At 42.0% G+C, this 14,913-nt stretch overlaps 1 protein-coding gene across 1 annotated transcript; it reads left to right on the forward strand.

Moving 5' to 3' along the window:
* The first annotated feature begins 3,732 nt into the window (after positions 1–3,732).
* LOC101441909 (olfactory receptor 2AE1-like) lies at positions 3,733–4,683 on the forward strand. Its single transcript, XM_004462673.2, has one exon. The coding sequence runs from the start codon at positions 3,733–3,735 to the stop codon at positions 4,681–4,683; it is 951 nt and encodes a 316-aa protein (XP_004462730.2).
* The last annotated feature ends 10,230 nt before the right edge of the window (positions 4,684–14,913 follow it).

A 14,913-nucleotide genomic window follows, 5' to 3' on the forward strand; every position in this document is an offset into this window, starting at 1 on the left:
ATAGACAGATGACCTATCCACTGGGCCAAGTACGCTTCCCACTAGGTAGCTTTTCTTTTTTCTTTTTTTTTTTTAAAGATTTATTTATTTATTTAATTCCCCCCCTCCCCCGGTCGCCTGTTCTCTGTGTCTATTTGCTGCGCCTTGTTTCTTTGTCCACTTCTGTTGTCAGCGGCATGGGAAGTGTGGGTGGCGCCATTCCTGGGCAGGCTGCACTTTCTTTCACGCTGGGTGGCTCTCCTTACGGGGCACACTCCTAGCGCGTGGGGCTCCCCTATGCGGGGACACCCGTGTGTGGCAGGGCACTCCTTGCGCACATCAGCACTGTGCATGGGCCAGCTCCACACAGGTCAAGGAGGCCCGGGGTTTGAACCGTGGACCTCCCATGTGGTAGACAGACACCTAACCACTGGGCCAAGTCCATTTCCCCTAGGTAGCTTTCCAATTCCTTAATTCTTTAAAGAGTGAGCCTGTGCACTTGAAATAAGATAAGGCATAGAGCAGCAGTGTGCCTAAGAGTTACCTCCTGAGAGCCTCTGTGTTGCTCAGATGTGGCCAGTCTCGAAGCCAAACTCAGCATGTAAATTCGTTGCCTTCTCCCCAGCATGGGACATGACTCCTGGGGATGAGCCTCCCTGGTGCTGAGGGATTACTACCAAGTACCAGCTGATGATGTAACTAGAAAATGACCTTGAATAAAAGGTTCAACTCAGACCAGCAGAATATCTCTGTCTACATATAATAACAGGAGTTAAAAATGCTTTTTGACCTAAATCAAGGGGGAAATGGAAAGGACAAATGAGTTTATATGGCTATGAGTCTCTAAAAAAGAGCCGGGAGGTTATCAGAGGAGTTGCCCTTATGCACACCTGAGCAGAGTCCCAGAGACAGATAAAGTAGTTTCAACCCCAGGTATTGGTTCTTCTGAGGGCTACAGAGACCCACAGGTTTTATGGTCATGGCAGATGGAGTTCAGTGCCATGCCAGTAGGCCCTTTTTTGGAGTTGGTGTTTCTGGGTGATAGAGCTGAACTCAGATGTAATCTCTTTTCGCAAGCCTTTCCTGTTACTTTACCAGAATTGTAGTTGGTGCTGGGGTTTATATATACCCAGGGGATCTGAATCTCTGGACTGACCATATGATAGCCAGGCCCTGAGCCTCAACAGACTTCAGCTCTTACACTCTGGTTTATTGGACTTACCCCACTCAGCTAACATGGAGTTGAAGAATGTCGACCACCGCACCATGGAGCCAAGAATGCTTACAAGTGAAAGCAGGAGGATTGCATCCAGCATCCATGTGGAATCTAAGCCCCCTCTTGACATAGATGTGGAATAGACACAACCAATGCAAGGTCCACAGGATGGAGGAATAGAATATGGATTAGAGTGGACTTACTGCTATTCTATTCATGAACTATTGTGATTAGTAATCGAAGAAAATGTGGCATTGATGTGGAGAAAGTGGCCATGGAGGCTGCTGGGTGTGGGGAATGGGAGGAAGAGATGAGATGTGGAAGCGTTTTCAGGACTTGAAGTTGTCCTGGGTGGTGCTGCAGGGACAATTACTGGACATTGTGTGTCCTCCCATGGCCCACTGGATGGAATGTGGGAGAGTGTGGGCTATGATGTGGACCATTGACCATGAGGTGCAGCGATGCTCAGAGATGTATTCACCAAATGCAATGAATGTCTCATGATGATGGAGGAGAATGTTGCTATGGAGGGAGTAGTGGGGTGAGGGGGGTGGGGGGTGGGGAGTATATGGGGACCTCATATTTTTTTGAATGTAATATTTTAAAAAATGAGTAAAGACAAAAAAATAAAATAAAATAAAATAAAATAAAATATAAAAAAATTCTTCCAAGAATTATTCTAAAGAGTTAAGGCTTTGGGCTTATATATTGTTTGCCTCAAAAGTAATCTTTCACTCAGACAGAAGTGAGTTACTCTTTTGTCTTTCATTATTTGAGGAATGCCTTCTAAGTGGCCCACTTTTCTGCCCTGAGAGAGTTCCAAGTTAGGCGCCATCACTTCAGGTAGCCCTACGATAAGTGAAAACAGAAAAACACAATTCATTAAGAATAAGATTTTGTCTGATCCCTCAAGAACCAAGATTCCATAATGTGAACATGACCTGCTATCCTCATGATTGCCACTCAGCCAGGTGAGTAGGGTGGGACAAGGGCAAATAAAAATGCCACAGAACTCACTTACCATTTTTAAGTATCTCTTTCTAGATTCCACATTTGCTTTATTGCTATAAAACTTTGACCATTTACCAGACTTCTGACAAAGTTGATTCTGACAGGTTTTGCCCATTTTTTCCAGTGTCTCTGTGCAGGGACAGATTTGTGAGCTGCCTACTGTGCTATTTTTGCTGAAGTCACTCAATCCAGAATTCTCTTTTTTATTTTCCTATACGATTCTGGGCCACAGAGTTATTTCTGGGGGATTTACAAGGCAGAATAGAAGCAGCCCTTTTGTAGTTTGCACATATTGTTCATGATCTGCTGACTCCACTCACTGGTGTGAAACAGCAGCTGGGCTTTCAGCTACTCTTCCTTTCCTATATCATCCTCTAGCTTCTCTGACTTCTGGGCCAGCGGTGTTTGTTTAGCCCCACCAAGAAGAGCCCAAACTTCTCTAAGAAACCTACACCAGAATTCCAGATGCAACAAGAAATAAAATGAGTTTCAGTCTTGGGGTTCCAGGTCATGCTTTGTTGGTTCTAGCTCACTCCTGATCCATTGCACTTTATATCCATCATCCCTTTCTGATGGTTTGACTTGTGGACTTCAGGTTCCATCATCAGACACAAAGACGACAGCTTTACAGAGACTTCTTAACCACACCGCACAATTGTGTAAGGCCAAATTCAAGTAAAAAAACCCACCACACATGTAGGCGGCAGACTTGGCCCAGTGGTTAGGGCATCCATCTACCACATGGGAGGTCCTCGGTTCAAACCCTGGGCCTCCTTGACCCACGTGGAGCTGGCCCATGCGCAGTGCTGATGCGTGCAAGGAGGGCCGTGCCATACAGTGGTGTCCCACCCATAGGGAAGCCCCACGCGCAGGGAGTGTGCCCCATAAGGAGAGCCGCCCAGCGCAAAAGAAAGTGCAGCCTGCCCAGGAATGGCACTGCACACACGGAGAGCTGACACAGCAAGATGATGCAACAAAAAGAAACACAGATTCCCGTGCCGCTGACAACAACAGAAGCGGACAAAGAAGATGCAGCAAATAGACACAGAGAACAGACAACCGGCGTGGGGGCAGGAGGGGAGGGGAGAGAAATAAATAAAATAAATAAATCTTAAAAAAAAAAACCACTACACATATATTCACACACACGTATATATATATATATATATGCATCAGTATATATGTGAATATGTATATTTATGTGCATGTTTCTAAGTGGTTCTGCTTCTTTGGCTAAATCATAACTGATAAAATAAGCAAAAGAAAAATGTTTTAGCACTTAATAAAGTTTAGATATTCTGGAACAGTGTGATTATGCATATGAAGGATGATTTTAAGTTCTGTCTTTTTAAAAAGCTACTTCAATAACTAAAGCTGTCGAATAATTACACATATAAAAAACACTTCTCTTCATAAATTCTTTCTTAGATCAAAGAGTACTGATTGTGTTGTGTGGTGAACCCCAGTATTTCTGATATCACAGACCATGTCCACTTCCTGTTTCCCCAGGGACTGAGAACGAGGAGATGTGGCAGGGGAATCAGACGTTCCTGGCAGACTTCATCCTTGAAGGGCTCTTTGATGACTCCCTCACTCACGTTTTTCTTTTCTCCTTGACCATGGTGCTCTTCCTCACGGCAGTGAGCAGTAACACCCTCACCATTCTCCTCATCTGTGCCAATCCCCGGCTTCACACACCGATGTACTTCCTGCTTAGCCAGCTCTCCCTCATGGACCTGATGCACGTCTCCACAACCATCCCCAAGATGGCCACCAGCTACCTCTCTGGCAGGAAGTCCATCTCCTTTGTGGGCTGTGCCACCCAGCACTTCCTCTATTTGTCCGTAGGTGGAGCAGAGTGTTTTCTCCTAGCCCTCATGTCCTATGACCGCTATGTTGCCATCTGTCATCCTCTGCGATATACTGTCCTCATGACCAGAAAGGTGGGTCTGATAATGGCCATCACGTCATGGTGGGGAGCATCCTTGCACTCCCTAATTCACACAGTGATTTTGGTGCACTTCCCTTTCTGTGAGCCTCGGAAAATCCACCACTTCTACTGTGAGTTCCCAGCTGTTCTGAAGGCGACATGTGGAGACATCATGATTTATGAGACCACAGTGTACATCAGCAGCATCCTACTTCTCCTTTTCCCCATCTTCCTGATTTCTACATCCTATGCCGTCATCCTCCACAGTGTCATTCACACGCGTTCAGCTGGGAGTTCGAGAAATTCCTTTGCCACTTGCAGCTCTCACCTCACTGTGGTTTTCCTCTGGTTTGGTGGCGGCATCATCACATATATAAGGCCCAGGTCCCAGCACACGCCATTGCTAGACAAAGTTGTCTCTGTGTTCTACAGCATCGTTACACCCACTCTGAATCCTCTGATTTATACTCTCCGCAATAAGGATATAGCTAAGGCTTTGAGGAGAATGCTGGGGAGGGAAATTGTCACCCAAAGGCTGCAATTGTAGTTGTCCTGAATATAGACAGAAATGGGATTAGCTTCTTAAATTGATGTTGAAAAACCTTTAAGATTCCAAACCACTGGAAAGACCCTTCAGTGGTCTAGATCCCTGATGCTCCCTGACTACTGAAGAAGTATAAAATAAAAGTAGGGCACTTGTCTATTCTAAGTTGGTCTTAGACACTCAAGCACCATGTAAACCTTTAGAGAATTAGGCAAAGCTTTAAAAATCACTTTAATAGGAGATATATAAAGGCCACTGGCACTTTGGGAAAGACATGAAGACGAAGGCAAAGGGATCTTTCTCATTATTATTTTCATTGACAAAAACACATATAAAACATGCCTACACCAATGCATTGTATGGCAGCCTGAAGGGCACTCATCTCTGTCTCACCAGTCCTAGAACTTACTCTGATGTAGACATAGCTCACAGGTCTACGTAAACACCATAAGAAAACAATCAAACCTCAGCTACCTGGGACAAAGGATTACCAGTTGAAATATGTGATAACACCTGGACAGTTAAGAAAGGCTGTGATTCTCCTAGAGGAAGCTGAGCATATTTGGAGTATATGTATTTATGGGTTAATTGATAAGGCCATACATGCATCCCAGGACAAGACAAATTATCAGAAAAGATCTCAGAGGACCTTATGTTTTCACCTCAGGCTGTTATCTAGGCCCACTCTACACTTTGTTAGTGCTGAAGGAGGGCACAAACATGGACACAATTTGTTGAAAAGATGCTTTCTTTTTGATTGTTGTTGCTGTTCGCTCCTGGCATTCAAAATAATCTTGTCATAACACTAGCTGAGTTAGCTGAATACAAGCTTAAGGAACAGAGACTTCAGTATCTACATATGTCCAGGGATACAGTCTTTGTATAAATTGTTTGGAAAAATCACCAAACATATAGACTACTGCAGCCTTCAACAATAATAATAATAAGAAAAATAAACCAGCAAACCCTGGAGAAGGGGGAGAATCTGATTTCCAGAGTTACCACTTTCAAATATTAAAACGTCCAGATTTCAACAAAGAAATCACAGGCATACAAAGAACCAGGAAAAGATGGCCCACTCAAAGGATCAAAATAAAGTGAAGCCATGAATGAAGAATACCAGATATTGGACATACCAGGCAAAGATTTTATTATTTTCATTTTTATCATCTAAAAGTTCCCCTGATGGGCTAAAGGAAAACACTGACAAAAGACTAAAGGAAATCAGAAAAATGATATATGAACATAATGTGAATTAAATAAAGAGATATAGATTATAAAAAGGAACCAAACAGAAATGCTTGGATTAAAAAGTACAGAACCTGAAATAAAATCCATGGATAGGTCCAACAGTTCATTGGAGCTGGTGGAAGGGACAATCAGAGAATTTGAAAAGAGAGCAATTGAAATTATCTGATCAGAGGAACAGAAACAAAAAAGAATGCAGAAAGTGAGCAGGTCTAAGAGACCTGTGCGATACCATCAAAAGGACCAATATGTGCATAATGGAAGTCCCAGAAGAAAAAGAGAAAAAGAGTTAAAAGCAATATTTGAAAAAATAATGGGAAAAATTTCCCCAAATTAACAAAAGACATAATACACATTCCAAGAAGGATAAACTCAAGGATATCCACACTGAAACACATTATAATTAACCTGTTTAATGTCAAAGACAAAGAGAGAATCCTGAAAGCTGCTGGAGAGAGGCAGGGGAGCAGATGTAGCTCAGCGGCTGAGCACCTGCTTCCCACATATGAGGTCCTGGGTTCAATTCCTGGTACCTCCTAAAAAGAGAAAGAGAGAGAGAGAGAGAGAGAGAGAGAGAAGGAACACATCATGTACAAGGGAACTCAATGAGATTAAGTGCTGAGTTCTCAATGGGAAGACAAATTTAAAGTGCTGAAAGAAAACAAAATTCTGTATCTGTCAAAATTTTCCCTCACAAATGAGGGAGAGATGAAGACCTTCACACATAAACAGAGGCTGAGGGAGTTCATTACCACTTGACCTGCCCTGCAACAAATGCTAAAGAGAGTGCTTCCGGTTGAAAGGAAAGGACGCTAGGCAGTAGCTCAAAGTTGCATGAAGAAATAAAGCTCTTTGGCAAATGTAACTTATGGGTAAATATAAATGTTAGTACTGCCTTTTACTTCTTAGATGATCTAGAATATAAATAAATAAAAAGCAATTATAAATCTATGGTGTTGGGTAAATAATGTATAAAGATGTAATTTGTGACAAAAACAACATATGGGGGGGTGAGAGAGGCATACAAATATAGTTTGCATATGCTATTGAAGTTAAGTTGGCATCAAATCGAGCATGACTGTTAAGATTTAACATGTTAAATTTAAGCCCCATTGTAACCACAAAGAAAGTATGTAAAAATCATACACAAAAGGAAATGAGAAACAATACTAAATGTTTCACTACAAAAGATGAACTAAACACAAATGTAAGCAATAGGATGAAGGACAGCAAAAAAAAAAGTTATAAAATCCAAATGACAGAATGGCAGAAAGCCTGCATTATCAATATTTACTTTAAGTATAAATGGGTTAAATTTTCCAATCAAAAGGCATAAATTGGTAGAATGGATAAAAAATCCCTGACCTGGGAAGCGGATTTGGCTCAACTGATAAAGCGTTCACCTACCACATAGGAGGTCCAGGGTTCAAACCCAGGGCCTCTTGGCTTTTGCAGTGAGCTAGCCCACGCGCAGTGCTGATGTATGCAAGGAGTGCTGTGCTATGCAGGGGTGTCCCTGGCATAGGGGAGCCCCATGTGCAAGGAGTGCACCCTTCAAGGAGAGCCACCCCACACGAAAAAAGCACAGCCTGCCCATGGGTGGTGCCGCACACACAGAGAGCTGATGCAGCAAGATGATGCAACAAAAAGAGACACAGATTCCCAGTGCTGCTGACAAAATGCAGGTGGACACAGAAGAACATGCAGGAAATGGACACAGAGAGGAGACAATGGGGGGGAGGGGAGGGAAAAAATAAAATAAATAAGTCTTTAAAAAATACCAAACAACCCTGACCCAACTACATGTTGTTTACACAAGACACCTTAAATTTAAAAAGCACAAATAGTTTGAAAGGGAAAGGATGGAAAAAATATTCCATGCAAATAATAACCAAAAGAGAGCTATGGTCGGTATACTAATATCAACTAAAATAGACCTTAAGTGAAAAGTTATTTCATTTTAATTTTGTGCTGGTCAATTTATATTAGATATGTTTTAGTTTCCTAGCTATTTAAAAAAATATCATACATTGGGGAGCCTTAAACAACGGGAAATTTTTGGCTCACTGTTTTGAGGCTAAGTGAAGTCCAACCTTAAGATGTTAGCAAGGTGATGATTTCTCCCTTAAGACTGTGGCATTCTGGGACTGGCTGCCAGGGATCTGGGCCTTCTTGGCTTTTCCTTTCTCTTCTGGGCTCCATTGACTTCCAGCTTCTGGCTGCTCCCTGTGGCTTCTCTTCCATCTGACTTTCACTCTGCTTATAAAGGACTCCAGTAACCTGGATTAAAGCCCAACCTGATTCTGTTGGACCATACCTTAACTGAAGTAATGTCATCAAAAGATCCTATTTACAATGGGTTCACATCTGCAGGAATGGATTAATATTAAGAACATGTTTTTCTGGGGTACGTAACTCCAAGCCATCACAAGACACATCTTAAACACTAGTTCAGGTCCTCTTGGCTTCTCCTCTGCCTTGTTTCACACTCCGCTGTAGCAGCCATCTCTGCCGAGCTCTCATGCACTTTATGTAGCTGCAATCTAAGAGCACCCTACATTTTGTCGCTATGTTACAAGTCTATCCCATCCCAGGCCTAGGCATCCATGTTGACGCTGATACTCCATGATCAAAGTCCACACATGCACAGCCAAGTTTCCTTTTCGTGTGACTGTGTGTTTGTTGTGAGCATTTGTGTGTGGTTGCAGGGTATATGGTCATTGTGGGAGGTGTGAGACTCTTTGCTGAGTATGAGTAGTCAGTATATTGGTGTGTAGTCAGAGTATAATTCTGACCATGTGATATCAGGTTTCACACGTGAAAGGTTCATGGTAATTTGGAATCTGTGAGTGTTCGTGTTGTCAGCCTTTCCTTGTGTTCAAAGGGTATGTGGTCACTGCGAGAAATTCATGTAATCAGGATGTTTTCAGAGGGTGAAGGTGGAGAGAAGCAGTGTCTCGCTGCTACCTGTTGAATACTCATCTCCTCTTAGACACTACTGAGTCCAGCTCAAAGGCAACTCCAAGGGTCCCAAGGAAAGAAAAGATTGTTGGAAAAAGTCTGAGGGAAAAACAATGCCGCCCAGACAGAATATTTCTGCTCAGAAACCCTTTGAGCTGTGCCCCCTCTGCAGTAAAGGAAATCATTGGGTTAACCAATGTCAGTCTAATTATCACAAGAATGGCACTCCCTTGTTAGGAAACTTCCATTGGGGCCACTCCTAGCCCGGTTCCAATTGGGAGATTCCTAGGTTCAGCAGAGCAATCCCGGCATTCCCTGATACTCTTCTGCTGTGCCCTTGACTTATCCCCGCCATGGCAGGAAATGCAGCCGTAGATATCCCTATGGCAGAACCTGTTATCTTGCTTCCAGAGGATACCCTCATCCATGTAAAAATGGGAAATAAGGGGACCTTTACCAATTGGCATGGTCGGACTTCTTCTCGGGAGGAGCAGTCTCACCTCCCAAGGAGTTAGAGTGCATACAGGAGTAATTGATTGTGACTATCAAGGAGAGATTCAAGTTATCATGTGCACCTCAGTTCCATGGAAAGCTGATATTGGAGATCGCATAACACAATTGTTGCTCCCTTATGTTCCTGTAGGAGCTAGTGAGGAATTGCAAGGAAAAATGGTTTTGGAAGTACAGGAATAACAGGAGTATTCTTAAGTGAAAAAATTTTAGAATCTCATCCCATTTGTGAAGTAACCATTCAGAACAAAGTTTAAAGGATTTATCAATACTGGAGCTGACATTTCTATCATTAATTCTAACCATTGGCCCCTGCTTGGCCATTACAAGATGCATCTATTTCTGTTGTGGGACTCGGCACATCCAGAGTTTTAAAACAGAGTGTGCAAATTTTTCATTGTCTGGGACCTGATGGGCAACATGCCACCCTGCAGCCGTATGTTGCAGACTTACCTATTAATCTCTGGGGACATGATCTATTAGCACAATGGCAGGCTGAAATTTATATTCCCCAGTTTAACCAATTTGGTAAACAAAGTTAACAATTGATGAGGAAACAGGGCATGTTCCAGGGTTAGGATTGGGTAAGGACCACCAGGGAATTGTTCAACCAATACATCCCACAGCTCATGATAACCATAAAGGATTAGGATAGTCTCCTTTTCCATAATGGCCACTGCTTGGTCTAGCCTCCTTGAACCACCCAAACCCATTCCTCTTAAATGGACTACATACTCTCCAGTTTGGGTTGAACAGTGGCCATTAACACAAGAAGAAATGGAAGCCCTCCATAAATTAGTTAAGGAACAGTTAGACAAGGGGCATAGTGAAGAATCTTGTAGTCTTTGGAACTCTCCGGTGTTTCCTATTAAGAGAAAATCAGGCAAATGGAGACTTTTAACAGACCTCCAAGCAGTAAATGCAGTCATTCAACCTATGGGTGCACTGCAGCTAGGTTTACCCACACCAGCTATGATCCCTGGTAGCTGGTCACTTGTTGTTATTGATTTAAAGGATTGTTTCTTTACAATACCTTTGGCTCACCAAGCTGTGAGAAATTCACATTCTCAGTGCCTTCTTTCAATCACAAAGAACCTATGAAATGGTTTCAGTGGAAATATCTTCCTTAAGGAATGCTTAATAGCCCCACCAGTCAGACTGGCTTTTCCTTCCTGTTATATTATACATTACATGGATGATACATTGTTTGCTGCTCCTTCTTGCCAGACTCTAATATTAGTATATCAGGCCTTAGAAAAGGGCTTAACTGAAGCAGAGTTAAAACTTGCCCCTGAGAAAATTCAAAAGGTTACTCCTGTTTCTTATCTTGGGACTATTGTTGATAAAATTACAATTAAGCCTCAGAAGGTTCAGATTCATAGGGACCCTATTAAAACTCTGAATGATCTGCAGAAATTATTAGGAGATATAAATTGGCTGAAGCTCAAAGTGGGCATTTCCACATACGAACTGTCTAATCTTTTCTCCCTATTACTAGGAGATCCTCAATTAAACAGTCCCCGGGTTCTAACAAGAGAAGCAAAACAGGAATGAAAACTAATAGAGAAAAAAATTTTCAAAGTGCCCAAGTTGAGCACATTAATCCAGAACAACCACTGCAACTGATTATCTTGCCTTCCTTACACTCCCTTAAGGGAATCGTTATGCAACAAGATCATATTGTAGAATGGATTTTTTTTTGTCTTTATTTTTTTAATATTACATTACAAAAATATGAGGTCCCCATATACCCCCCACCCCTCTCACCCCACTCCTCCCCCCATAACAACAATCTCCTCCATCATCATGAGACATTCATTGCATTTGGTGAATACATCTCTGAGCATCGCTGCACCTCATGGTCAATGGTTAGAATGGATATTTTTACCTAACAGTATTGTTAAAACTTTATCTCCTTATGTGGATTTAATGGGCCACATTATACTTAAAGGCTGTGTATGCACTCGTGCCCTTCATGGACAGGACCCTTCTCATATCATTCTTCCACTTTTGCTCAAGGAAGTTGAGGCTTGCCTACAAAATCACTTACAATGACAAATAGCCTTTGCTGATTTTATTGGACAGAAAGATAATCATTACCCTAAAAATCATATATTACAATTCATTAAAAGCACTCAATGGATTTCACCTAGCATAACTAGGTTTGAACCAATACTTGATGCCCCTACAATCTTTACCGATGGGTCTGGAAATGGTGCAGCTGGGCATACTGTATATAAAACTAAGAAAATTCCCACTCCTAGATTTTCAGCTCAGCAAGTTGAAATAATAGCAGTTAATGCTTTGCAAGACATACCAAGGGTGGGCGGAGCCGTGGCACCGGCACTGCAGTGGCGATTCCTGGAGGCTCTGCGGTACTGGGGAATTCATAAGCCCCGAGCGGGCTATTGGGGGACTAACAGGGCAGGAGGCCTTCGCAGACCAATTTGGGGAGACAGACAGGAGTTTTGTGCGAGGCGGGGAGATTTTTTATTTCTGACACGAATAATAGTGCTTCCAGCTAGAGCCCCACCCCCAAGGCCGGCTGCTGATCTGCAGTTGCCTTAAATTGCTCACAATAAAGAGACATCACTGGGTAGCTGGTTCAGGGGCCTGCAGGGTGGGAAACGTCTGGAAGCCGATTAGGGGAATCTTTTGCAAGGTATGGGAATTTCGGTTCCGACACTGATATCGGCGCTTCCGACTGGAGCCCTGCCCCCTGGGCCTGGCTGCTGATCTGCAGTGTCATTAAATTGGCTGCAGTGTAGAGGCTCCCCCAGGTGGCTGTTTTGGGTGATTGCAGGGCGGGAGGTGTCCTGAAGTCAAATTGGTGATACAGCCACAGAGGAGACCCTAGGGAGAGGGTGAATTGCGGAGTTCTGACACATAGGTTAGAGTTTGTGGATGTGACCTCCCCCATAGGGCTGGCACCCAGCTGCAGGGATCCCTGAAGGCTGTGTTGCACTGTGGTGCTCCCAGGCTCCCTGTTAACCAGATTTGAGGTTGCCAGGTCTGTGTCCCCTAAACCCTGGTGGCCCACACCCAGAAGACTCACACCTCTTGAGTCTGCAATATCACAGACTTTCCATCCCTGAATCCACCATGCCCTGAGGTCCATCTGAGGTCATTGAATGTCCTAGCCCTCAATGTTTGTGTTTTTTTCTTTTTTCTTTTTGTTTTTGTTTTTTAATTTATTTTTTATTGTCCTGATTGCTAACATTGCATTATCTCCTAGTCTTTTCTCCCATTGTATCCCCCAAGGTCTTTTTTTTTTTTCCTTTCTCTCTTACCCCTCATTTTCTTCTTACTTTATTTTATCTTAATTATGCAATAGGTGCTGCAGGGAACACCTCACATTTGCTGGGTTTCCTCATCCTCCATTGCCTCGTTTCTGTGTGAATTGATTTTGGCTACCTACACTATCCCCTTTCCCCCACATCTTGATATCCTCCATCATCTATTGTCTCTCCTATATTCCACCTCCCTTTCTTTGATCCCCAAATTGTCTAACTCTTAATTTCTAATACCTTTGTTTTGTTTTCTGTCTTTTATCCACTCTCGAAACTTGCCTCTCTTTTCTCTTTCCCTCTCTCATGAAAACACTAGCTTTTTAATTCATACCATATTCCTCCCATATTCAGTCGACTACCTCATTATAGGTACTCTACTTACTGCTATAACTCTACACAACTTACATGAATCTAATATCCATCCTCCCAGATCTCATATTGTTGCTCTGTTAACATTTATTACCAATACTATTTTACACATTTTCCTTTCTTACACAATTGCCTTTCCCTGGCCCTAATACTTTCCTTCAAAGTGAACTCACCCAGCAACAAGAAATTAGAATAAGAAGAACAAAGTGACAAAAAGAAGATATAACACTTACACAAAAACAATAGCTAATTAATCCCCAAGACTAGACAAAGAAGCTAAGGAACTGATTAAACCCATCAAGATAAAAGGATGACCAGAGAGCAACAAAAAATCTACAAACCAAACCAGTAATCAGGAAAACATGGCTGAATCCAATGAACAAACTAAAAACCAGGAAGGGGAGCAGAACTTCACACAAGTAATTAAAGGTCTCAGAACATATATCACAGACAAATTTAATGAAGTAAAGGAAGAGGTTAACAATATGAAGACAACACTTGGAGGGGAAATTGCAGACATACACAAAAAGATAACAGATATGATGGGAATGAACACCACAGTTCAAGAAATCAAAAATACACTCACAGCAAATAGCAGCAGATTAGAAGAGGCAGAGCAGAGAATTGGTGATGTGGAAGACAGTACATTGGAAATCAAACAGATAGTAGAATTGATGGATAAAAGATAGAAAAAAATCCAGCTAGGACTTAGGGACCTGAATGACCATGCAAAATGCTCAAACATACGTATTATAGGCATCCCAGAAGGAGAAGAGAAGGGAAAGGGGTCAGAGGAGTGTTGCAGGAAATAATGGCTGAAAAATTCCCAAATCTATTGAAAGAGACAGATGTACATATCCAAGAAGCACAGAGCACCCCAAACATCATAAACCCAAACAGGCCCACCCCAAGACATATACTTGTCAAATTATCCAATGCTTAAGACAAAGAGAAAATTCTAAAAGCAGCAAGAGAAAAGAAAACCATCACATACAAGGGAAGCTCCATAAGATTAAGTGCTGATTTCTCATCTGAAACCATGGAGGCAAGAAGGCAGTGGTATGATAGAGTCAAGGTACTAAAAGAAAAAAATTTCCAACCAAGAATACTCTATCCAGCTAAACTAGCATTCAAAAATGATGGAGAGTTCAAAATATTCACAGATAAACAGAAATTGAAAGAGTATGCCAACAAGAAACCTCCCCTTCAAGAAATTCTAAACAGAGTTCTGTAGGAAGAAAGGAAAAAGCAGGACAGGCAGAGTTGGAGGAGAGTGTAAGAGTAACAAAAAAGACAAAAAGAGAAGAACAAACAAACAAAATATGACAAACACAAGTCCAATCAAAATATGGCTAACATAAATAATTCCTTAAAAGTAATAACACTGAATGTCAACAGATTAAACTCACCTATCAAAAGATTCAGACTGGGACATTGGATAAGGAAATATGACCCATCTATATGCTGTCTACAAGAGACACATCTTAGACCCAGAGATTCATGGAGGCTGAAAGTGAATGGTTGGAAAACAACCTTACAAGCAAACAATAACCAAAAAAAAAGGCAGGAGTAGCTATATTAATATCAGACAAAATAGACTTTAAATGCGAAACAATTGTGAGAGACAAAGAAGGCTACTACATATTAGTGAAAGGGGCAATCTGTCAAGAAGAACGAACAATCATAAATATTTATGCTCCTAACAAGGGCGCCTCTAAGTACATGAGGCAAATGCTGGAAAACCTAAGTGAAAGAATAGATGCATCTACAATTATCGTGGGGGATTTTAATATACCACTATCAACTCTGGACAGAACATCTCAAAAGAGAATCACTAAAGAAACAAAATATTTGA

Source organism: Dasypus novemcinctus, chromosome 23 (genome assembly GCF_030445035.2).
Source record: "Dasypus novemcinctus isolate mDasNov1 chromosome 23, mDasNov1.1.hap2, whole genome shotgun sequence".
NCBI classification, from domain to species: domain Eukaryota; kingdom Metazoa; phylum Chordata; class Mammalia; order Cingulata; family Dasypodidae; genus Dasypus; species Dasypus novemcinctus.

Bases quoted from the DNA above. Each gene is read 5' to 3' on its own strand.
- LOC101441909 (XM_004462673.2), top strand. From the start codon at position 3,733: ATGTGGCAGGGGAATCAGACGTTCCTGGCAGACTTCATCCTTGAAGGG.